We start from the raw sequence: 26,314 nt of genomic DNA on the forward strand, positions 1-26,314 counted from the left end.
TGGAACGTATCGCGCGCGCTCGTGTGTGTGCGCGCGTGTGTGCGCGCGTGTACTTTACGAAAAAAGAAAAGAAGGAAAGAAAAAAAGAAAGTAATTCGAAGGAATAGCGACATAAAAGAGAGAGAGAGAGAGAACACTGAGGTCGAGTCACGATCGCATTTTGAATCGGTCGGTGTTGAGAAATTAAATTTTCTAGACTCGTAGACGACGCGGACCGTCGGGTCGTATCGAGTTCGAATCTAATTTGCATGAAAGGACGGAACACGGGTTGTTTACCCATGTATATGTAAGCATGGAACAGTTGCGAGCAGCGGCTGGCAACGTATTTGCGAGAGGATTTGGTAGGAAAGGAGAGAGGCCACACCGCCTTCCTTCGCGTATCGCCGAGGAAGGGTGGTATCGAGGGATCGTAGGAGGGATCCCGAAGGCGAAGCGCAGCGGAGAGAGGGACGCGAAAAAAGGGAGTGAGAGAGAGAGAGAGAGATATGGCGCGACTACCTTATTACGCATGCACCCTGTCCAACAAAAGGGACTCGTTCGTTCGTACGTTCGTTCGTTCGCTCGCTCGCTCGCTCATTCGCTGACTGACTGACTGACTGAATAACTAACCGACTGAGTGACTGACTGACTGACGTACCGTACCCACTTCGTCATCGTCCCTTCCCCCTCCCACCCTCCGTTTACATATTTCCAAGATCAACATAACCGCAAACGTTTCTCTCTCCCGATACAAATTCGTGTGCGCGTTATTCGGAATAAATACCTCTCGTAATACCTCTATTTCGAGTGGCGATCTCGTTTCTCGAACGGAAAGGGGGGCGGTTCCTCCGCTCTATCCTCTCCTTCCAAACGAATAGACGCGCTCGTTAGCGGTTTGCCGGTCGACTTAACCTAAAAAACGGAGAATCGAGTTGAAAAGGTGGGACGCGTTGAAAGACGGGGAGCGAGCGGAGATTGGGACCGGTCCTTTCTTTTATTATCGCTTCGAGAAAAAAGGTTATATTTATCGAAGCAGCACAAAAGAGCAGCGATCGGGCCGGGAATGGCGTTTAAACACAAACGGTTGCTGCGGTTCCCGTGGAATCGCGTGTCAACGTGTTTAGACGTTCGGCCGACGCCGGCCCGGAGGAGGGGGAGGAGGAGGGAGGAAAGAAGCGTGCCCGCGGGAATTCGCGGCCATTGTGCCGGCCATCTTCCCGTCCCATTCAAACTGTTGTATGCACGCGCATACGCGGACGTTCCGGGCGAGGGAACATTTGGCCGACGCCGAGCCGAGCCGAGCCGAGGCGAACGTTTTCACCGCAACCGCTTATTCGAATTCGTGGAAAAAGAAAAGGAAAAAGAACGAAAGAAAGAAAGAAAGAAAGGAAGGAAGAATTCGTCTCGGCTTTTATTCGGAAGGGGCCGAGGCTCGCGTGCCGCTCGGTAATCGCGAAATTGCCTCCGACCGATTTCCGCGACCGACCGATTCCACCGATATCGGCCAACCTAAACGGACATCTACTTAGAGCCTAATTTCCGTCTGCTGAAAAAGCGGAAAGGGGGAGGGAGGGGGCACAATTCTCGTTGGCACGCACGTCGAATCGGCGGCGGATAGCGAGAGAGAGAGAGAGGCGTCCCGAGGGAGAGATCGCGGCTTTATGCCGGGTATACCCGGTTGACATCGAAATCCAGTGACGTATCTAATTGAGAGCAGTTTAACGGCGAGGGCGGATCAGTGGGATAAGCCGTAAGCCGGCGAAGCCGGTGCGCGAGATCACCCTAGGCTTATAACTGGCGGGGAATCTTCTTCCAACTACCCTTCCGCAGAGTACATTCCGGCTCGTGATACGGCGACCCTTCTTCCCGCCCTTCCCCCAAACCGGACCGGCCCCGCTCCCAGCTGCTACCCTCGCCTATCTGCCGAGAGAATCCGGCGTAAATAATGCCGATTATCCCCCCGGCAATTGTTTTATCGACCGAGCTGTCCCGCTCGAACAGCAATCTCGAAAGAGAGGGTGGCCCCGCGCCTCTCACCTCCGACCTTTCTCCCCCCCCCGTCCCCGCCCCGCTCACCTTACACAGATTTACGAGTCGCTTCGAGGAGGGTGAAGACTCGAAAAGTAAATTTCCCTCCCCCCCTTTCTTCTCTCGCTCCTTCTCCTTTCGTTTCCCGAACTGAGCGATAACTTTGTCGTCGCCGTTATATCTCCTCCCTCCTCCTCCTCTTTTGCCACTCGTCCTTCCGTTTTCCACTCGGACTCGATTAATATTCCCGCAACGGCGCGGCGAGGAGCTCCGCCAATCCGCTCCTATCCAATCTGTTTCCACGAGGAAACGAGGGAATTACCCTCGAAATCGGGTAATAATATCGAGTAAAACCGATTCCCCGGAAAAAACTAATTTCACGGATGCGAAGGGGAAGGGCGGAAACGTAGAGGGTTTATCGAGCAAAAGAAAAAGGAAGGAAGAAAAAAAAAAAAAATCCGATTTTCCTTCGTTTCCCCGGGGGGGAGTTCCCCTCCTCCCCCGTCCCTTCCAAGTATTTACGTAGGTGCGTAGGTACGGGCACCCCGTCGCTCCTCTAGGCGTGGACGCTTCGACCGGTATTTGTTATTCTAATGTCGCGTTATATATATTTGTTTGGGGGGGGGAAGGGCGTGGGCGAGTAACCCGAAGTGTGAAACACGTTGTAACGCGTTTCCTCCTCCTCCTGGAATTCCATTCTCCTGTCGGATGTTCCGGCTCGACGACCGGCTCCCGCAACACCGACACCGCTTTCTCCACTTTTCCTTCATCCAGATTCCGTCCCCTCTTCTTCCGAAGAGACACGTTCCCCGCGAACAATTTTTCCAATCCGCCCGCAACTTGCCCCCACAACGCTGATTCCGTTCGTACGATTCGTACGTCTCGGTCGATGAATTGTATTTCTCTCATGGTAAGATAGGATAATAAAGTAAATTCGTCTTCTAGGTAAGTATCTTTTCCTAGAGAGACGGTTTTCAATCCGGCCCGTAAAATATGCATCTAAAACCGTTCGATTCCGTTCGCACAATTCGCATCTCGATCGACGAATTATATTTCTCTCGTTCGCGTCTCGTCGAAAGCACGTGTCTCTTCTTCGAGAAACGTTTTCTTCGCGAACAAATTTCCTTCGATCCATCCGTAACTAACTGTCTCTGAAACGTTGATTCTGTTTGCACAATTCGCGTCTCGGTCGACATCTCTTCCTCTCATGGTAAGACAGGATATAATAAAGAAAATTCGCTTCTCGAAAAAGTGCGATTCGCGTCGGAGAATTACATCGCGAGACGGAAATCGAAATTCGAAGAGGAAACGAACGACGAAGAAAACTTGCTCCTCGAAAGTATTCTTCTTCCCAGAGAGAGAAATTTTTTCAATCCGCTCGTAACTTGCCTCTAAATTCCGTTCGTTCCGTTTGTACAATTTTCTACATCTCGAATACGTCTCTCTCTCTCATGGTAAAACAGGATAACAAAGAAAATTCGCCTCTCGAAAGTACGATTCACGAATCGACGAATTACATCGCGACACGGAAATCGATCCGAAGAGGAGACGGATGATAAAGAAAATGGGACGATTTGAATTTTATATATATATATATATTATATAACTGGACAGAAATTTATCGACTCGACGATGGAACGCGAAACGAACGAAAACCGAACGCGATCTCTTGATAAGTAACTCTCCAGATATAGGTGTCGACGTGCTCGCGTGCCGATTCCTTATCGAGGCTAATCTCCACTTTTAGTTATCGCCGTTCCGACCGCCGTACATTAACTCGTGATTTCCCGAATCGCTCTCGCCACGCGAGCGTTCCTTCGATGCCCCTTCGAGTTGAATCTCGCATACGTTTCCACGGAAATTTCCTTTTCGCGCCACTTTCCGTCCCACGCATCGTAATCTCGCGCAGGTTCCACAACAGCGACCACGAACCTCGTCCCCAGGGCTCGGTATCTCGCGGCTTTAATATCCTTTCCGCGGCAGATGGGCTCGAGTGCGCGCGGTGGTCGGGAAGAGGAGTGGAGAGGAGAGGAGAGGAGACGCAGACGGTTTACGTTTTCGTCTTTCGAGCCGACAGATCCTCGATCCTCTCCCCAAGTTGTTCTCGAGAAGGAAAAGCTGGCGCCGCGACGCTCTCGACGGCCGCCGACTCGAGTCCTCCTCGAGTTTCGCTCTTTCGAGTTCTTCCCTCCTCCTCCTGCTCCTTCTTCTTTTCCCGCTTTCACCGTTTACCACCGCTCCTCCCCCGCTCTTCCATCGTCTCCTCGTTATCGCAGCCACGAACACCAATTTCGTTGTTATTATTAGGAGCCGGCCCCGGCTGAAGGAGGCCGAACGAAAGAAACCGTGTGTTTACCCTCTCCAAAAGCCACTCGAGAGGAGAAGCTCGTGCCACCGAGAGAGACAGATTTTTTCCTTTTTATCCGTTCCACTCGCGCGCGCGCGCGTGTGTGTGCGCGTATAATTTGTGTATAATTTTTATAAACGAACCTTCTTTGTCGCATTTTCCACGCTATCCCGAAACCCTGGAATAGAATCTGCTTGAAATGGAGATCGTATTCAAATATATATATATATACTTTTTTCCCCTTTCTTTTTTTTGGGTCGCGAGATCGAACGCGAGTAGAGACGTTAGACGGATCCGTAGATCGTAATCGCACGGAGTAGGTAGAGGAGTTCGAATTTAAGGAAAGCGACGCGCGGAGAGGAACGCTGGTTATAAGTGGATACAGTCGTAGCCTGTTAAACGGCGAGTTTCGCCACGGGTGACGAATTTGAAGGGTAGGGAGGAGGGAGGGGAGGGGACGGTGACACCTCGGAGCATCCGCAACCGCCTCGAAAACGTTCGAATGCCAAAGGAAACGGGGGGTCCGGGACAGCTCGTTCCTGCGGTTCGTTCCCGCTCGAACACGCCGCGTCTTTTCAGCTACCTGAAGAGGAGGAAGAGAAGAGGAAGAGGAGGAGGAGGAGGGAGAGACGGGTGTTCATATTTTATACGGGATGGGATCCTTTATGCGCTCGACTACGGGGGCACCCAGCGTGTCGAATAGAATTCAGAAGGCCGGGTATATATATATATATATATATACACGATAGGTATTTTGACATGGCCGAGAAATTAGTATAATAAAGGGGGGCTGAGGTAGGAGCGAGCGGCTAAGTGCCTAAACACACGCCGTAAATCTCCCCTCCCAACCAAAAAGCGCCACTAACGCGATACCTTTTCGACGCGTCTCATCGATCCACCGCCTAGTAGTATTTAACGCTCTTTATCCGCGACTCTTCGCCGTCCGAGAACAAAGATATCCTCGATTTCGGTTAAACTTGCCTCCTCACTTGTTGCATCCGTTAGATTTATAACGACGTCGTTCTCGCGTCGTGTATCCGTTCTCGAACTTTTGCGGGAAACGTAACGCAATAATTCATTCGTCACTCGTTTCTACCGTACAGAAAAATATCTTTATTTTCGATCCAGAGTTGGAATAAAAAGGTACGTTCGATGCGTTTGTTTCTTGAAATCTCCGAGGATACGAAACAGTTTGCGCGAAATTTTTCTATACATATATATATATATATATACACGCAAGCGTATAAAGACTTGGAAGAAAGAAACGTATAAAAGTATTATACCACCTCCTTTTCTCCGCGTATTTTGAGACTTCCAAGCGATTTTATGGGAACGAGCGATAAGGGAGCAGAGAGACGATAAGGTGTCGGTGAAAAATTGAAGTTGACGATAAAACGAACGAGAGGCGTACGTACAGGTTAAAAATTTCTTCGGAATCGAATGTAAAAAGCGAATACAACGCTGTAGTTGGAAAGTGATCGATCGGAATACGCTTCTATTAGCGGTATCGCGACGTTCGAGTCGACATCACTGGCGTAATCGCGACGAAACTTTGGGAGGATAGGGAAAAAAAAAACCTTCAAAATTTCAAATTTTACACGCGAAACGAATTCTCCTCCTGGTGACCCGCGTTCTGGATACGCGGTCGATCCCCGTATCGCGTTCCCCGAACTAATTACACGTCCGTACAATCTACTCGTTGAAAATCGAGAGGAAAAAGCGAAAAAGAAAAGTAGAGAGAGAATCGAGCGACGAAACGATTAGGAAACGAAAGACAGGAGAGAGGCGGACGATGCTACGCCAATGTACGTACAGCGATGGTACATACGTAGATACGTAGAGAAACGGCGGCCATCCGGTGCACGAGGGGTCGATCGATCTCTCTTTCGTCGTTGCGCCGACCACCGTGCTTCGCGATCGTGGTAGTGGTGGTGATGTCGTCGTCGTCGTCCTCGTCCACGTCCACGTCTTCGTCGTCGTCGTCGTCGTCGTCGCCGTCGTCGTCGTCGTCGACATCGTCGGTGGTAGCGATGGTCGAAGGTTGGAGCGGTGGTCGTGTCGGTGGTTAACGGGGGGCGTGGCTTGGAACGTTGCGCGCCGCCTTCGTTTCCTCGGCTCGAGGCCGTCACGTGATCAACGCTCGAGCCCTCGGTCGCTCGGGGGACGAGAAAGGCTGGAAAGGCAACGCCCAATAGGGTGGAATCGAGGCGTTTTCCTTCTCTGTCGAATGCACAGGGCCGGGCTCGGTTGTCGTTATCGAGGCTTGGGGAGCGGCCAGGGCCGAGCGGCGTTGCCGTGGCTCGGTTGGTGGGGCGAGCGGTGCGCGTGGGAGGAGGAGCGGTGGCCCAGTGGAGTCCGGGAAGTCGAGCAGCGCAGACGCGTTTCGTTCCGCGTCGCTCCTCGTCGCCGATCCTCGTCCCTAATAAGCTTTTTAACTCTCGCCGCGGCGATCGTGTACCGCTCTCGTTCTCGTTTCTCGATCTCGTTTCTCCACCGAGTCGGATGGAATAACACGGCGCGTAATAATACGGTGGCACGGCACGATACGATACGATACGACACGATATGATGGCCGGTCGTTGATCGCCACGTTCGTCACCTACCTTCTCCACGCTATTTCATTCACCTGCTTACCAGTAGTTGCTGGTTGCTAGTCGCGAGTGAGAGAATTGTGATTCGAAGAACAGACGGCGAACGACAAACGAAGTGATCTGGCACGTTGGTGGAGAAGAACGGAGGATAAGGAGAGGAAGAAGACGAGAGAAAGAAAGAGGGAGTGGGAAAGAGGGAGAGAGGGACGGTGGGAGGAGGGAGGCGGGAGGGAGGGTGGGTGGGAGGGAAGGAGGGAGGGAAGAAAGAAAGGAAGGAAGAAAGGAAGGAAGGAAGGAGAGAGAGCTAAGGTAAAGCGAGGAGGCGAAGAAAAAGAAAAAAAAGGAGCGGAAGGAAGAGAACCGTGTGGAAAGAGAGGAAAAAAAGGAGGGAAAGAGCGAGGGAAAAATCGAGGGAATCAAAGTGTGTCGTCGGTGGTGAGAAGGGATGCCTACGAAAGGGGAAAGGGGAAAAGCGACGGACTTCAGCATCGCGGCCATCATGGCGCCCAGGGGTCCGTCCTTCGGGCATTACCACCTGCAGGGCATTGGCAACGCCGCCGCTACCGCTAATACCAGCTTCGAATGTCCAACCGGCAAAGCGTTCGTCGCCAATTCGAATCTCGATCACCGTGAGTTGATCCACCATTTTTCTCCCCCTTTTTTTTTTTTACGCGACAACTCTTCCTTCCCTTTTCTCCCTCTTTCCTCCACCCTTTCCTCCCCCTCGTTCATCAACCATCAAAACAAACATCGGAAATGACGCAGCGTAAAAACAACGAGCATTCCTTCGATGATCAACGCGAAATGGAAACGAATTGAAATCGTCGTCTCTCCTCGATAAAAGTCTTCATCTTTGCGCTCACCTTTTTTTTTTTTCACTTTCCCCTCCTCTTCGTAACCTCTCGAACCAGGATAGACGAAGGATATCCTCTTCGAAGAAAGGATGAATCGGATGTCGGATGAGTCGGATCGTAGAGACAAGTGATCGAAGCGAAGCGTTTGTACCGACTGTCCGACGGCATCGATCGCGGTCGCGGATACCAAAAAAAGAAGCGAACGAACGCGGATACGAAACACGAAGAGGGGGAGGGGGGAGAGGAAATCGGGATAAACGATATAGCAAGCGAGTAGGATATAAAGAGTCGGAGAACGGAAGCGCGATATTATCGTTCGATAGGAATATTTAAGCGTATTCTTATGGAACGCGCGCGCGTCGGTACGGTGTAACGCTCGACAAACCTCGTCCCTGCCCTGCCCCCGTTGATAATGATAAAACATTTTTTTCCTTCTTTTTTTTTTTCCTTCGTTGCCGCATCGTTTTCAACGAAGCGTCGCTTCGAAATCCATTAGTCGAGGCGTTGACTGGCTTCCCTCCCGTTTAATTACGATCATCTTTCCGCGTGATCTATCCGAGCTTATACGCGCACGAAAATAGATGCCTAGTAGTCGGCTAGGATCGGAAAGAGACATTTGGCCGACGATGGTCGGACGATGATAATTAACCGTTCGAGATGGGAGCCGTGCCGAGCAGAAAATAAGAGGCGACGTTAATTGTTGCCAACGGATTGAGTGCGCGCGCGCGCGCGCGCATAAATTTTACCTGTTCGCACGAGAATTAACGACGAGGGGGACGAGAACGTGGACGAGTGGAGGGCCATCCGTTGTTGGCCAGCCGTGACGTTGACCAATTTCCTCGAAATTTTCTCGAAAAATTGAAAGAAGGAGATCGCGAGGGATCGAAGAAGGAGAGGAAGGGAAGGAGGCCGAGAGATGGATCGCGGCGTTAATTTCGTAGAGAAGAAGGAGAAGAGGGGAGGGCGGAGAAAGGGAGAGGAAAGAAAGAAAAAAGATGGGCGGACGAAGGATTTTTCTACTAAGGGAAACGTAAATTGCTCCTGTTTTTGCGGCGGGGATCTCTCTCTCTCGTCCGGTGCTTTCAGCCGGTAATCACATTAGCACCGTTAACGACGCCATTACAGCTCCCGTGGCAATCTAGAGATTCTTAATCGTTCCCAGGAACAAGTTTTGCCACGTAGAGAGTGGGCGAGGTGGAAAAACATTAAATACGAAGCGCGATTAGACTCATAGGACACCCCCTCCTTCTCTAGGCCCTCTAGTGCATCCGTAATCATCGTTTCGCGAGATATTACACGCGCGATGCCACCGAATAAATGGACGTGCAGACAAGAGAGAGAGAGAGAAAGAGAAAAATTAGCATTAACAACCGCGGCCGATGTTAAAATAAGCGAGCGGTGTGTAAAAACGGGAACGCGAAATCGATTGTGGTGGTGAACCGGCGTAGCGTGTAGCGCGTCGCTTCGAGGTCTAGCCCAAAGGACTCGGAACGACTTAATAATGAAATTTCGCCGGACGATAAACGTTAATGCCCGGTAATGCTGGTCGAATCTCCATCCAAGTTCGTGTTCGATTCGACGTTCCGGTTATCTCGTCCGGCTGATCTCTCTCTTTTGTATTTCTCGGTTTAGCGGTATACTGCCTGCTTACCTACCTACCTACCTACCTACCTAACCTACCTATCCAACCTACCTACCTACCAACCTACCTACCTACCTACCTACCCACTCGAGAAGGAAGCGCGTCAACTCGTGTAACGCGATCGTTATTCGCCTCGTTCCGTCGATCCTTTCCCGTTCGAACGACATCCTTCGAACGGCCGGGTGGTGACAGGATTCTGGGTGGTCGAGCGTCGGTCGTGGCAAAAGGAAGCTGACGTCAGTAGCTCGGTCATATTTCTTCTTGCCTTAAGATCGTGGAACGTGGGGGACCACCTCTCGGCTCACGCTCTTGGCCCCCACGGTTTTTAAACTCCTTCCGTTGTCCGGAAAGCTTCCGGTAGCGCCGCGCTCCGCTCCTCTCCTCTCTTTCCACCATTTCTACCTTCTTCTTTTCCTTCTTCTTCTTCTTCTTCTTCTTCTTCCAAGGTTGCGCGTATAACAAGGGCGTAACGCGTCGCGTGTACAACGCGTTATACAACGTTAATTAACGTACACACACACGTATACATATACAAACATGTTTTTATGGAACGTAGCCGCTAGTTAATATCGCATCCGTTCGATACCCGGCCATTATCGTTACGCGACGCCTTTATTCGGACGATTCACCGTCGATATTCTCTTCGTCGAATAAGAGAGGGAGGGGGAGGGAGAGAGACAGAGGGATCGGAGATGAAAACCGCGAATACGTGCGGTGTCGTGAGAGAACGTCGTGGAAAGTGTTGGGAGCACGCAACACGCGCCCGCTCGAGGTGTTAATTTTACGACGATCGAGGTGAAACCTTTGCCTCGTTTCGCGAAAACCCAACGTTTTCGAGACCTCGGCTCGACAAGGAAATTCGCGCAGATGCGATTCCTCTTCTTTCTCCCCGCTTCGAATTGTTGTTGCTCGTCGAAGGGAGACAGAGATAAAGAGAGAAAGAGAGAGGGAGCAGGGTGTATGCGTGCGCGACAAGTGGCCGCGTGAGTGCGTACGTGCACGCAGATGCGATGATGCACGCAACCGGTAAGAAACGCACGCGATGCGCTCACCTTCCTTTTTAACGCGCTTTGCTCCCTCCCCCCCTCTTTTGCTCTTCCTCTTTCTCGTCCATCCGTTTACCGCTTTCCCCGAAATTCCTTCCTTTCCGCTTCGATTTCTCGATCCGGCCGATTTCTCGATCTCGATTTCTTCCTCTCTGTCTCGTTCCTCGAAAAAAGAGAGGAGATGAAGGGAGGACGAGGAGAGAAAGTAATTGGCCGAACGCTATATCTGTCAAATACGTCGTCGAAAATTTGACGAAAAACCGGTTTGGGCACGCGCTCGGCCGGGGAAACGTTCGTTCCTACGACTTTGAACGCGTGAATCGGAAACGATACCCGAAAATACCTTTAAAACGATAATCGAGGGTTAAAGGGTCTCCCTCTCTCTCTCTCTCTCTCGAGCAATATTTTTCTCTATTTTCCAACCAATCGACCGACCGACCGACCGACCAAGAAAGGCAAAGAACATATCCGGCTAAAATCTCCAAGCTCGAAAGTTCCGTTACGCGAATCGTGACGCGATTCAATCGAACCGCGTTCTTCTCTCGACGAACGTGGAAGAGAATCGGAGGTATCACGGCGTTTGAAGAGAGAGAGAGAGAGAGAGGAAGAGGAGGCGCGAAACGCGATAACTTTCTCGACCGGTAATTTTTTTTCTTTCCTTCTCTTTTCCTTCCTTTCCCTCTCTCCCTTTTTTTCTTCTCCCTCTGTTCCTCGTTGGCGACACGTGTGCGCACGGGTATCACTCGCGGATCCAATTCGAGATACGCGGCCGGAAGACGCATTGTTCGCGGGGAATAGTACAAATTAACAGATCGGTATCGTGACGGGTGCAATTAACATTGTGTACACTGCAGCCGCGGTGGATCGGCTTTCTTGAAATCTGACGGTTTAATTAGGCGCCACCTTCGCGGCAGATGCTCGCTCGCTTCGATTAATTACCCCCTCCCCTCCCCCTCCACTCGCCTCTCCCCTATCGTCTCGCTTCATCTCGCTTCGAATCGACACGGTTGTTCGATCCCCTTTTCGTGCGCGCGTTTCTCCGCGCAATTCAAGCGGTATATTTATTTTCCTCGTTCGAAATGGTGGTGGGTAAAACGGAAGAAGGGTGGAAAAATTTCGTTTCGGGGACGAAGACGAGGCCGACGGCGAAGAAAGAAATGGATGGATATTTTCAGGAGGGACATCGACGAGGAGCTCGCCGGTGAACATCGTCGCGACGGCGACCGTGGTGACGGACGAGGCGTTACTCGGCGACGACGAGGTGGACAACTGCGAGGGGGAGAGCGAGGGGACGGAGAAATCGACCCAGGAGGAGGACGAGGAGGTGGACGTGGACGTGGAGGAGTGCAGCAGCGTGGACGAGGGGCCGATCCACGACGCGGTTTCGGCCGCGGCCAGCGCGGCGGCGGCGGCCAAGTGCCAACAGGACGGCGGCGCTCACGGCAACTCGGACGAGAGGAGGGCGCATCGGCTGAGGACCAGTTGCAACTCGGACGAGCTTCGGGACGTGGAGTGCCACCTCGAGACCAAGGAGTTGTGGGACAAGTTCAACGATCTCGGCACCGAGATGATCATCACCAAGACCGGCAGGTAAACACCTCCTCCCCCTTCTCTCTATTTCCCCGTCCTCCCGGGGATAAGAGAAACGGGGAAGAATCGAGCGTCCGACGGATGTCCGACTGGACCGTTTCCCTTCGCGTTCACCTTCGCCGTTTTCTTTCGTGCCAAGGCGATATGCTAATAAAGCAGCTGGCGCGCTCTAAGGACGCGTGACCACGAAATTACGTAGAGAGAGAGAGAGAGAGAGAGGTGACGCGTCGCGTGATGATGCGCCTCCTCACGTTGGGTAACGACGCGCGTGGTTAACGGGTCGAGTCTACGTCGACCCGGACGGAGAGATATTCGGGAAACGAGAGGAATCGGGGAGGGGACAACTTTCTTTCTTTCGGGCCACGATCGATATACACCACGGTGGAAGAAAGTTGCGAAGCGATGCACGAGAATAGCGTCGTTAGCGCGAGAAACTTGGCACGAGATCCCGGCCGAACGAAAACGTCACTCTCTGCCTCTCTCCTTCTCTCTTTCTCCTTCTCGAGTGACAATACGGAATTCGGACCAATCAGGTGGAATTGTTGTGGCCCTACGGGGTGCCAACGCCGTGTATATACGCATATATACGCGCGCGTGTATGTACATGTGTATATATACTCTTCCTCGGAGGACCGACGAGGCCTCCTTTTTTTCCCACGTTGGCACCCGGCTCTCTAGCTTCTCTCTCTCTGTCTTCTGGTGGTTTGGTTCGATAACCGTTCGAACGACGATAATTCGAAGGAAGGAAAGGAAAGAAAGAAAGGAAGGATTCACGCAGGAGCGTATATTTTTCAAAGTTTAAGTAGGTAAGCGGTGGACTGCGGAATAGGAGGTGTGGACGAGCGGGTCGAGCAGGAGAGCGAGACAGGATACAGGCGGATAGAGAGGGTACTCGTCACGCGAACCCTTCATCAAGGTGGCAGCAACCTACGTTATATACGCTCACGCGTGGCTCTGACCGGTAGGTAGGTAGGTGGGTAGGGTGAACGTGCACGGATCGCGAAACACTACGACGAGAACGACGACGACGACGACAACGTACGAACGAACGAACGAACGAAACGGAAAAGAGAAGAGACGCAGCAAAAAACGAGTCTCCTCCTCGTTGGCGAACAAAAAACGGCAGTAAAACCGCGGCGCTTAATTGTCGAAATACTCGATCGAGTTATATATGTGTATATATATATATATATATATATATATATAAATATATATATATAAACACTGGAAAGGAGGGGAGGAGCGCGACGCGACATAATTATAACGGAGACAACACCTGGCGGGTGTTGGAAAGTCGTTAGCTCGGCAAACGTTTAAGTAACTCGAACGGCCTTTCGGATCGCTATAATATCCACCGCTTCCGTAATCCATTTGTAGTAGCAGCACCAGCACCAGCAGCAGCAACAGCAGCAGCAGCAGCAGCAGCAGCAGCCCTTCCATCGGTGGTTCTGTCCTCGGGGCTGATGGCTTCTCTCTCTCTCTCTGTCTTTCTCTCTTTCTCTCCCTCCCTCACCCCTGAACACGAACCACGACAGACCAGTCGGACGCGTACGTAGTATGCGTGTCTAACGCGCACGTATACGCGCGCGTTTCGAGGTTGTTGGGGTGGTTTGGGGTCGAGGTGTTCCTGCGATTATGGCCTCGTTAGCCACGGCCCGTGGAGAGAGAGAGGGCTTGTTTGTTTCTGCCTAATTTGACAGGGAAATACGCGCGGTGCGGATCGGGGTGGAGGGAGAGAGAGAGAGAGAGAGAGAGGAATGGAATTCTTTTTTCTTTTCTCACGTGGATTCGATCCACGCGTGGATGGACGAATTAGACGGCGATCGTAATTTAAGCAGGCGGCTGGGTGGTTGAGAAAATAGATCGAGGGGAAGGGACGAAGGGGAGAAACACCCAATTGACTTGCTATCGGGATATTTAATAGTCGTTTCCTGATGCGTCGTATTCCCATTGCAGAGGTGAACCAAGTGGAGGGTCGAAACGACCTCCTCCCCCCCTCCACGACGTTTCATTCTTCATTCGCGATTCGAACGACGGCACGATGGCGTATTTTCCTCGCTTACTTTTTCTCTCTATCTCTCTCTCTCTCTCTATATATATATATAATGTATATATACACACGCACACACCTCCTCGAAACGCGAATCGGTCGAAAACAACTCTTTTTAACGAGATCTCGGATTTTCGACCCAAGAAACGAATAATATGTATATATATATATACATGTATATATACATATATATATATATTAATGCGCGTGTATGGCGGAGAGGTCGATCAGTGGTGGTGGTGGTGGTCGAATCGATGTTTGCGGTGGAGAGCCGTTTGCGGTCTCGTCGGAACGAAGAGGAGACTCCTCTCCCCCCTCTCGTCCGGATGGAACAAGCGAAGGCGACGTTTGTCGCGCGTTTCTGTTCTCATTTCTTCTTCCCCTCCCTGCCCCTGTTCACGGCATCACGGTGCCGAATAATTTCCAGCTCAAAATAGCGATAAGTCCGCAAATTTGCATGGAGAGAATGATCTCGCACATCGGTCTCTGCTTGGCAAAGATCGCGAGCGTAACGAGCAAACCGGAATAAATGATAGCCCTCGCGAAAGAACACGAGCACGAGGCTCTTCCTCCTCCTCCTCCTCTTGCCTCTTCTCCTCCTCCTGTTGCTCCTCTTCCTCCCGTTATTCCTCCCATTAACGCTCCTCCTCTTCCTGTTATTCCTTCCATTATCCCTCCTCCTCCTCCTTCTCCTCCTTCTTCCATTCCTTCCGTTATTCCTTCCAATAGCCCACCTCTTATCCCCAGCTCTATACCCGCCGTCGCCTCGGTCGCCGTTTGGAACGCTTGGAAGCCACGCGTGCCCGTCGTTTGGACGAGGATCGCCGCGTCCTTGGTCTGCTGGCTGAACGTTTTCGTCTCGGACGCGATCGCGCAGAACTGCGAGGTGATCTGCCGGATGGTCTGCTCGGTCTGCACCCTCTTCTCCTCGATCGTCTGCGTCCCCTCGTCCTCCGCCCTGCTCGCCATCTCCACCGACCGCTCGTCGACGTCGGTCGACGCGGACGACCTCTCCGACACGGACCGCTTGGCCATGACGCAGGGCTTCCCCTCGCAGGTCCCCATCTGGGAGGACGGATTCCCCGGATTCCCCGCGCACGTTTGATCGAAATCTTGATCCTTGGCGAACATGGACAACAGATCCTCTTGGCGCAGCCTCGATCGGATGCAGGGGGGCAGGTCCTCCAGGATGGTGATCATGTTTTGGACGCACGTGCGCCGGCACACCTTGTTCTTGGGATTGCACGGGCCGGGGCACTCGAGGAGCCGGTCGGGGGCGAATCGCGCCGGGGAGCCCATCTCCTCGATCGTCGAGGAAAGGGGAAGAAAACGACGACGGTGAGGGGGGAAGGGGCGTGGGGCGGTCCTCGAACGTCCTCAGTGAAGGGCGGTGGTCGCGAAAGGCTCGTAGGACACGTAGCTCCTAGGCCGCCGTCCGTCCGCGTTCACGAGCGCGCACATCTGTCCGAAGGTGGTGGTGCGCCGCTTCCTCGCACCTTCCTCTCTTCTCCGTTGCCTTGTCCGTTGCCCGACGAAACGCGGCGAGATGGTGGCTGGCTCGAAGGGGAAAAGACGGGCCGGGTGGGTGAGTGGGTGGGTGGTGGGTCGGTGGACGGTCGGTGGTTGGGTGGGTGGCTGGGTGGATCCTTTGGTGCGAACCGAGAGAGAGCGAAATCGGGAGAAAAATCTGGTTAGGAAGGGCTCGTCTCGCGCTCGAACGCGTTCGTTCCTCGTTCACTCACCCTTTTTTTCACGCTTCGCTTTTTTCGCGGATCGCGAGTCACTCCTCCTCCTCCTCCTCTCCTTCTCTTCTCCTTCGGCGACGATTCTCGTTCTCCACGCGGCGGTTTCTCCACGTTTGCGCCCGTCCTCGCATTTTCCTCGCGTTTACCCGCGATTTCCCATTTCTACCACCACTGCTACGCTTGCCGCTACGAGAGTTAGGTTACGAGAGCAAACGTGGAATTTCCCCCTTTTACTTTTTTCTCGCCGATTCGATTCGCGAGCAAATTCGCGATCGATCGGCTCGCGGCCAACTTACTTGCCGTTTCGCCGATTCGATCGCGCTCCCTCGCCGGGGAGAGCCGGGGAGAGCCGGGGAGAGCCGGGGAGAGCCGGGGAGAGCCGGGGAGAGCCGGGGAGAGCCGGGGAGAGCCACCGAGGGAAAATGTCGCATCGTTTTTCTTTTTTCTCCCTCCCTCTTCTTTTTTCCAGGCGAATGTTCCCCACTTGCCGGGTGTCGTTCAACGGATTGAAATCGGAGGGGAGGTACGCGGTGTTGATGGACATAGTCCCGGTGGACAACAAACGATACCGTTACGCGTATCACCGAAGCTGTTGGCTGGTCGCCGGGAAAGCGGATCCACCGGCACCCCCCCGCCTCTACGTCCACCCCGACTCCCCGTTCACGGGGGACCAGCTACGAAAGCAGGTGGTCTCGTTCGAGAAGGTGAAATTGACCAACAACGACATGGACAAGCACGGCCAGGTAAGAAAATTTTCGCGGCTCGATCGGTCGTAAACCCTGTGTTGCGGCGTGCCGGCGTCGAATATCGATCACCTCCAGACCACGGGAGAACAATCCGCCTCTCTGTTTCTCTCTCTCGCTCTCTCGCTCGCTCGCTCGCTCGCACGTCGAGCCAACGCCGACCAACGCGTTTTTACGACTGTGAAATTCGAACGGACGGCCTCGCTGCTCGCCCTCTCTCTCTCTCTCTCTCTCTCGCTCGAGAGCCCCCCCACATTGGGGAAGGGGGGTCGGAGGGAGGGAGAGGGAGAGATCCGTGGGGAGGCAAATCCGTGTTCGCCGCCGCGCCGATATCGCGCCGTCCACCCAACGACGGGTTCCATCCACTCGACTCGGAGATATATCCCGTTTCTCTTATTTATCGGTAAATTCACACGTCGGCGGAGACGAGAGAGAGAGAGATGCGCCGTTGATGTCGTTTCTCGCACGAACACCGAATACGATTTGACGTTGGCGAGATTTCGGACGCGCGCGCGCGCGATCCGAAAATGGCCTCGTAAAATCGGGAATCGCGTCGTGGGCGTGGCGTTATCATCGACGTCTCAACCGTTCCCGACGTCGATCGTTCGCCAGCCTGTAAAACTGTGACAATAATATTCCTCGAGAGGAAACGAGGAAAGGAAGCGAGGAAGGAAATCTTTCTTTCCTTCGAGAAAATCTTTCTTTCTTTCTTTCCGAGTGGGAAATAATCGTCGCATCGCCGTAAATACCGGTATCGTTAGCGTCGCGCGCAAAAAGTATAGGCCGTGCGGTGAAAAGGGAGTAGTAGTCGCGGGAGGGGGGAGGGGAAGGGGGAGGAGGAGAAGAAAGAAGGAGAGAAAGAAAGAAAAAAGGGAAAAAAACGCGGTAGATTCCTCGGGATAGGAGGCGAGAAGCAAACGAGGATCCACTCGCGGACTGGTCGTAATGTTACGAGCATTATAGGCAGTTGGTGGTGGTGTCTGTCGTAGGTGGTGCGTATAGTAGGCACGAACGGCATGCCTATAAGCTAATAAATTGAATGGATGTTTGCCCGAAGCTTTTGTCATGATGATCACGAGTAGCCCACGCTTGGTCCGTTCACCACCACCTTCTCTCTCTCCCTCTCTCCCTCTCTCTCTCTCTCTCCCCTCCAACGTTTTCCTTCGAGATCTTCCCGTCCCGTTTCGATCTTTATCCCGCGATATCGCGGTATCCGCGGCTTTTTTCCTTTCTCTCTTCTTTTTCTCTCCTCTTCCTCCACCGACAACTTTTCACCGCCCATCTTTCGCATTCGAATTATTCGGAAGCTATTACGCTTCGTAGTTCCCTCCTTCGAACTGCTACTCTACTTACTCGCTTACTCGTTTGCTTACCAACTCTCTCGAGATGCGTTTTTAAGCATCGAGAGACTCGGTGTGTACGTATATACATATATATATATATATATACACACGTATATACGTATACCGAGAAAGGTATATGGCGCGTAAAACACGGTAGAGAGAGAGGAAGTGCGAAGGAAGGATGGAAGCGCGGGGCAAAGGAAGGAAGGAAGGAAAGAGAGAGAGCGAGAGAAGGAGAAGGAAAGAGAGGAGGAAAAAAGGCTAGGCTGGCGAGTGTCGAGGAACAGACACACCGGTTAAAAGCAGTCGTGGCGAGCGGGAGAGCTGGGAGAGCCACGCAACGCCAGTCAACTCAACTCGACGACTCAAGTGGTAGGGAACATTCCTTCGCTACGGCCACTATTTCATCGTTTCGTATGACGCGATATTATAAGACCCCCGCCTGCGTGTTGGCTACTACACGGTGGTCCAAAAGCAAGCATCCACCTGCGACCACCGCAGCTCCCGCGTCCAACCGATACCTGCGGGACCCGCGCCTCCCCCCTCCCCGACTCTTCCCCAAACACGTACGTTTCTCTCCTTTCCTTCTAAATTACCAACGAAACGGTACACCGACAGTTCCAAACGTTGGAACGACGACGCTTTTTGGGACGACCGCGACACACAACGAGAGATCGAGTTTTTACGCTCGTCCACCGTCTCTCCGTTTCGCTTTTTTTCCCTCTCTCTCTCTCGCCTCCCCTTTTCCTTTTCTTCTCTCCAAGGATCTTCTCCTCGACTCGATCGAATTCTTCGTCCCCTCCTCCCGTCCGCTTTTCACGCTTTTTCCTTCTCAGACATTCCTCAGAAATATACACGCACCCTTCGAAAAATCAAAACGAGATCGATCCGTGAGAGCTGTGAGAAGGAACGATTTTTCGATCGAAAGTCGAGGGGGGTTTCGAGTTTCTGAACCCCGTAGCGGTAGTAGGAGAGGTGGGATGGAATGGGAGGAAAAGAAGGGGGGGAAATTAGCGACGGATGATAAAGCGGCAACGGATCGGTGGAAATAATCACGGAAACGGATATTATGGTTTTTAAAGGAGGATCCGTGGCGAAGTCCGGACTCGAGGGAGCGGAGTTGAGCAAATTGGAGTTCTGACAGGTTGCAGTGGGGTGTCCCACTATCCAACGGCGCGGAGAAAACGGATAGGGGCACCCCGGGATCCCAGACACCTATAATCGTATACAGGCATAAAGTTGCCCCGCTTGGAAACCTACGGCTCGCATCCGGACTCGTTATCCGGACTCGAATTAAATTCGAGACCTTTTCATTTTTTCCTTTCCCCTCCCCCTCCGCTCGAGAACAATCGAGCAAACCTCCTCGAAGGACGGAACCGAACCGCGATATCGAGACGTTTCCCTCCCCCCTTCTATTCGTCCTTGCACGCGTGAATCGTGAGAAATTTGTATATCGAGTTTCCATTTTTCTCGCGAACACGATATACAACGGTGAAAGAGAGAGGGAACCGTTGAAAGCGATCGAGCTCCCCGTCCTCGACTGACGGTTTATCCGTATATATCGCGAAGAAAAGAAAAAAAGCTATTATAAATCGCACGCGATTCAGGATAATAGAGTCGTCCGAAGAAACGTGGACCGCGTTTGCTTGATTCGTCGATGGAGGAGGAATTTCTTCCTTTCTCCGAGCGCGCGATACCAGCCGTAGATAAATACGCGATATATTTTCCACTGGCTCTCCTCGCTAATAAGAATCGCGATGTTAACGACGCGCCCCGCTCGGAAGAAGCAAAATACGTGAGAGTTTATCGATCGAAAGGCCGATCGCGTATTACGCGTCCACGTAAGTGGAAAATTCGAACGAGAGTTGCGCGATATACATCTAGAGCGTTACGCGAGAAACTTGTTTGGTTCGAGACGGGAAATCGATACCCGTCTCTATTCCGTCCTAGGCCTAGGCTCATACCACGTTAAACTTCTCTAAACGCGAAACGAAACGGGACCGAGACGGGACGGGCCTGACCTGTTGCGAAAATTATTATATTTCGACCCGTTGTGTATTCCACGCGTGTCTCTTTATCGATCGTGAAAAGGATGGAATGTTTCTTTTTCTTGTTTCAGATCGTTCTCAACTCGATGCACAGATATCAACCGAGGATACATTTAGTACGGTGTCGACAAACGGACGACAACAATCTTCGCATAACCGAGCTTCAGAAGGAGGAGCACAAGACGTTCGTGTTCCCCGAGGCGATTTTCACCGCTGTGACTGCCTACCAGAATCAATTGGTGAGTGCACGCGCACGCGCGCATGCGCCCTCGAGTCGGGCGAGAACGAGACCGAGAGAAAAATAAAGTGGATCAAGCGCGATTTACCGATCGTACCGTTCCAGATAACCAAGTTGAAGATCGACAGTAACCCGTTCGCCAAAGGTTTTCGAGACTCGTCCAGGCTGACGGATTTCGATCGGTAGGTACTTTATATATCCCGTATATTACGCGATAGAGAAGAAACTCGCTACTAGGTACTACTTACGTAACCCCATACGGGCGATCCAACGCCGGTGGATCGATTGGTTTCGCCGCGTATTTCGTGCACCGAGGTGGCGAGCGAAGCGATCATTACGCGCCATTATAACGTCGCCACCTTAATCATCGTGCCGGCCGAATTATCGACCGATCTCTTAGATCTCTCTCTCTCTTTCTCTCTCCTTAAAAGTGGAAATTTATACGTACGACGCTAAACGTGGAAGAGGAGGGAGAGAGTGGAAGAGAAGGAGAAGGAGAGAGAGGCGCGTTTGATCTCGTGAACAAGCATTGCACGCGTGGACGCTCGATTCCGAGTTATCCGCGATCATCTATCTACGCGAATGACGACGCACCTGCCACCTCGCTCTCTCCACTCCGAGCGTTTACGCGGATATACACGCGTGACAGAAAGGAATTTTTTCTTTTTTCCTTTATTTATTTATTTATTTTTTTTTTCCATCGTGTCAAAGGATTATCGCCGTCTATATACGAAGCGACAAAGTAAAAAGAGTTGCGATAACTCGCGTTTACCATTAATCTTGGCAGATGGTAACGCCGTCTCCGCGTTATCGGACGTTACGTTCGTTGGTGAACGAACCATCATCTCGATTAATCGCAATCCCCTCGCCCCCTCCTCCCTCCCCTATTCATCGCGCACGCTTTCGAATTCGCTCACGAATCATCGATCCGTCCTTCGTTTCGATTATTCGCCTCGTTTCGCTCCAAGTTTCGCGCGTAAGCGTAACTCGCTTGCTTACTTACTCACTTACTACCACTTAGGTGGAATCGATAAAGTCGCAGCGTGCCGTCTGCCAACAACACCTGCTCGCCTTCTTCTTCTTCTTCCTCTTCTTCTACCTTCGCGTGTCGAACGCGCTCGATTAAATAATTCTTTTTTTTTTTTTTCCTTTAACCCCGTTACGAGATAGTAGATAATAGATGATAATTCAGAGATCTCGAGGAGACCGTGGCCGGATCCCGGATCGGAAAATTCGTTATTTCGTAATTCTATGAAATCAGTTTGCGTGAAGAAAGGAGAAAAAAGTATGTAGAAAAGGAAAGAAAGTGAAAGAAAAGATATATATATATATAATGGATACACGGAGTTTCTTTCTCCGACGAGCACGTAATCACGCGCGAATCGGAGGCGTGTCCGAAGAAGAACAACTCTCGACCGAAAAGTCCTTCTCTCCGCTAATGCGTTGGACGCGCTTCCGAGAATGGAAGGGCGTGTTTCGACCCGCGTTTCTCGAAACTTTTCGCAAAACCGTGAAGAAGAAGAAGATTTGATTGTCCCGCGACGGGCAAAAGTTTTCGTCGAACTCGAGAGTGGGGGAAGATCGAGCACGCTTTAATGACACGGCGGTTCGAAAATCCCTTCCCTCCTCAAATCAGCACCTGGCCAAGCTAGCGGAGATCGCGAAAAATTTCGCCCCGTCATTCGATCGGGTCTCGCGGTCCAGTTACGCTGCACGCTCGCGGGGAAGGAAAAGGAAAGAGGGCCGTGGTGGGGGAAGAGGAGAAGAAAAAGGAGGAGAAGAAGGATCGGTGGATACGGCGGTTACGGCAGTCGTGTTCGGCTGCACGGATGCGGCTCTGGCGGCGTCCAGAGTTAATGAGAGAGCGGCCGTACGGGGCAATACGGCGCATGCTCCCGCCCACTTCACGCCGCCGCTGATAGATAGATGCCCCTTCGGCCCTTTCGCCCCCTCTCTCGCTCACCCTCGCTCGTCCTCTATCTTTCGCTCGTCCCCCCTCTTCCAATTCCTCTTCCCCTCTCGACGCCGCCGCCACCTTGCTCGCACATAACGAAATATCCTTCTCGACGAAATAAAGATATTACGATGTATACGGATATATATATATATAAAATTTAAGAGTCAAGTTGGAAAGTCGGTCGTATCGGGCGTCGAATTTGACGAGAGTTTTCGAGTTTTCTGTTTTTTCGATGGAAGGGAGACGCGTACGTCGCGATAAGGCGAAAAAAGGAGAGAAAAAAGAGAGGAAGAGGAGCGATTCCAAAGTTGGTCGGAGCGCTCGGTTCCGGAGGGCAAGGAGGGCAGGGCATTCATCTATATTAGCTTCGAGAGCGGACGGCCTGTCATTACCGCTGCCGCTCCGGCCTTCTTCTTCCTCCTCTTTTTCCTCTGGCAAACTCTCCGCTCTCCTTTTCCCTCTCTCTCCCTCCCTCGAAGCGAGAGGGAGATCTCGAAGGAGAAGAGGTTTCTGCTCGGTTCCTTTGGTTTCTCGCGTCCATCGGCACCAACAACCCTCGCTCAACGACTCTCGACAACTTTGAACTCCGATGCTCGAAAGTCCTCCTTTCCTTACCTCCACGGCCCATTACCGAACCGGCACAGATGCTTAACCCGTGAAACGTTCTCCGGATATTAAAATAAAGGAAAGGAAAGGAAAAAATCTCCCGTTTCCAATACATATATATATATATATATATATTGGACGATACGAGAAACGATGTATCGTGCACAGGATTCGAGGGGAGGGGGGGACGATGGAAAAGCACGGCGTTGTATGCGTACGTTACGTGCGCATAGAGGATCGCGCGCTCGACGACCCTTCTGGATCGTGAGCCGTGTGACTCACACGGAGAACCGGCTCGATCGCGCGTCGGACCGCTCGGCGGCAGCCGGGTAAATTACAGGCTCGACCGTATTTTGCGTTGTTTTGTTGTTTTTCAACGCGCCGAAAGGAAATGAGCGAGCAAACGCGTCACGCCACCCCGAACCTGCTAATTTCTATTCATATTTTATGGCTATTAATTTCTTCACTGTTACACTCGCTCCTTCTCTCCCTATTTCCCCTCCAAGCTCCCCCCCTCCTTACACCCGGTATTTCGCCAACGTACCTTCTCCCCTCTCCTTCCACTCTTCTTCCTCTCCCGTTTTCCACCTCGCTTTCCACCTCGCCGCTGCAATTCGAATTTCCAACCTATGCGTGCGTCCAGAGCGAGACGCGAGAGGGCGCGGGAGGGAAACGGGAAGATTTTTCGTTTTTATGCGCGCGCGATAGCCGCGTCGCTCGATCGACCGACTACCTTCGACCATCACTGTGGGGTGTAACCTATTATTATCTACCACTTACCTAATGCCCTGTGTCAGCCTCGGGGTAGGCGGAGAATAACAGGCTCCCCCGGCTCGCTAATATTCGTTTCACGAATCGAAACGGGACCGAAACTTTTCGTTTTCGCCCCCCTCGCTTTTCCTTTCTCGGGAAGAAGATTGAGAAATGAGAAAGGAAAACCTGCCCTCTCTCTCCCTCTCATTTTATTCAGTTTACAGTCTACATCGCTCGAAGGGCGTAGTCGTGGACGCTTCGATGGAGAGAATGGAGGGGGGGATAGGACACGAAGCCTCTAATTGGAACGTTTGCGCGGGGAAAACGCGGGATATTTATCGGGCGATTAGAGAGGGGCCTCCCGAGCCACTGCAATTAGGCCTTTTATTGTCTGTACATAAGGAAGCTTTATGAAAACGTTAAGGATATAATTCAAGGCCGGGAGGCGCGGCGTGACTCGGCCAACGCCAGGGTTAACGCGCGTGGAGATAACGCGCCGCGTCATTTCCGCTTCGCGTATACACACAGGTGCAGCGTCACCTCGAACCGCGGCCGCGTATGCATCGATATTTCAAAGGGAGAGAGAGAGGAACGGCGGTGTGTGGTCCGCCACGTTCGAGCGATTAGCTCCCTCCTAATCCTTTTTTCGACAGGACTCCCTCCTTCCTTTTCTCCACCTTTCTCGAACAATCGTCGCTCCTCTCCTCCGCTCGCAGCGCAGCAATCGCTTCTCGAAGGAACTGCGAGCCTCTGGTAGCAGCGTGGAGGACTCGTCTCGTTTCGCGGTTTTCGTCTCGCGTGTTATACAACGGCGGGCTGCCCTCCTGCCGAATTACGGTTGCCAAGCGCGAAGGAGAGGAATCTGGGGGGCCGGGTGGGTTTTCGGGGAAGCGAGGATGACGGATAGGAGGTATCGCGGTCCGAGCTCGAATCATCCGCCGGTGTCAGGTTTTCTTTTCCCCTCGGTTTCCCACTACCGAAGTGGCCTCCGACGGATCGACGCGGGTGGGACGGAGGAATGAGAGAGAGAGAGGGGCTCGTTCGATTTCGAGAATAATGGCCGCGTCGAGGAGGACAATCGAGTCTTAATCACCGAGTGGATAGTTATCTCGACGTGTAAGATAATCGCACGGTTTACCACTCCCGGCGTAATAATCACGCGAAAGTAGGAAATGACGGTGCAACGTGTCCCGGATAATCGAGAGTTAATTATAACCGAGAAATATGTCAACCGAGCGAATGATAATTCGTTCCCTCGTTACGTCCATCCCTTTTCTTCCTTTTCTTCCGTCACAATCGTCCCCTTAATTAATCCCCTTAATTAACGCCCCTCATCTCTCCTCTCCTCCTCTTCCCTCTCCCCTCCGACGAGGGTTCGACTTAACTCGACTCGCTCGCATTGCTTCCTTCTGCTTCCAGGGATCCGATGGAATTGATGGAGCAGCAATTGGTGAGGTGCGGGGTGGCGCCGGTCAGGTTGTACGAGCACCTCGCGATGTCGTCCCCGGCGGCGGCCGCAGCGGCGGCGGCGGCCGCGGCGGCCGCCGCCGCCGCCCTCGGCGCCCAACAGCAGCAGCAGCAGCAGCAACAATCCCAACAGCAGCAGCAGCAGCAGCAGCAGCAGCAGCAAGCGCAGCACGAGACGGGTGGGCACGCGTTGGCTCCGTGGATGACACCCTCGACGGCTCTCCTCTACGGGACGAGGCCCGCGACGGGGTCCTCCCCGTCCCCGTACCCCGCCTCGCCGGCCGCGGCACCCTTCCCCTACCCCGCGGCCCTCCCGTGGCCCTGGCAGCCGCCCGTCGCCATCATCTCCCGGCGATCCTCGCCCCCCACCGCCTCCCTCAGGTACGCGCCGTATCCTCCGCCGGCGAGCACCCCCCCACCCCTCAGGCCCCGTCCCTCCACCCCTAATTAGCGATCGAGGGAGATTGAACCAAAGAGAAACCACCCGACCATCCCTCGCGCCGACGAATTAGCCTCTCCTTTCCTCTCCTCCTCTTCCTTCGCGAGCGAATGTAATCGTCGTACGGATCTCCCTCGTGTGTCATCTTGGCCGGGGAGGGAGGGAGAAAGGCATCGGTCTCCTCTCGAGAGGAAGAGAAAATTGTAAATAAAAGAAATCGTGTGAGCGAATGTAATAAAAGTGGAAGGAAGGAAGGAAGGAAGGAAGGAAGAGAAGAGATCGATCGTAGCTGTAATATACACGATACCACGATAGTATTATATACGCGTGCGTATATTCCTTCTACTCTGAAGAGACGCGCACAGTGGTCTTTGTACATAAAATCTTTTATGGTAGCGAGTAGCTTTAACGGCCGTATCGTTCATCACCATGTAGCACGGATATAAATAAACGGAATTTTCATTAACACGTCTCCTCGTCTGATTCCTTACCCCCTTTGAAAGATCGAGAATGGAAACTGAGCGCGCGCGCGCGCTTAGTTTTCCAAAGCGCGGTGACGCCCCGTTCTTCCCGCTCCCCCCCCTCCCCTCCCCCGGCCGCTCCTCATCCTCGTCGAGTGGCTCGTCACGGCTCGGCCAGGCTTCATCGCACCTTCAACTGCCGTGTAATTCCGTTATACCTTTCTGAAATTAAATAAATTCATTTCACGGCCTGTCAACGAGCAATTATTTTTAGACGCAACCACTTTAAGCCCGATTCGTTCCATGACCAACACCTCGCGCGACTCACGAACCAACGATTACGACCCCCTCGACCGAACCCAGAAGCGGGTTATCCCCCTCGGTCCG

At 52.6% G+C, this 26,314-nt stretch overlaps 1 protein-coding gene across 1 annotated transcript; it reads left to right on the forward strand.

The window, feature by feature from the left end:
* The first annotated feature begins 6,599 nt into the window (after positions 1–6,599).
* LOC107999178 (T-box transcription factor TBX20-like) lies at positions 6,600–25,934 on the forward strand. The gene is made up of 6 exons (XM_062075471.1): positions 6,600–7,574; positions 11,663–12,077; positions 16,342–16,615; positions 20,078–20,245; positions 20,350–20,426; positions 24,980–25,934. Exons 1-6 carry the CDS (start codon positions 7,391–7,393, stop codon positions 25,476–25,478), a joined length of 1,617 nt encoding a protein of 538 aa, XP_061931455.1. The 5' UTR covers positions 6,600–7,390; the 3' UTR covers positions 25,479–25,934.
* Positions 25,935–26,314: the final 380 nt, after the last annotated feature.

Source organism: Apis cerana, linkage group LG5 (assembly GCF_029169275.1).
Source record: "Apis cerana isolate GH-2021 linkage group LG5, AcerK_1.0, whole genome shotgun sequence".
In the NCBI taxonomy this organism is placed as follows: Eukaryota; Metazoa; Arthropoda; class Insecta; order Hymenoptera; family Apidae; genus Apis; species Apis cerana.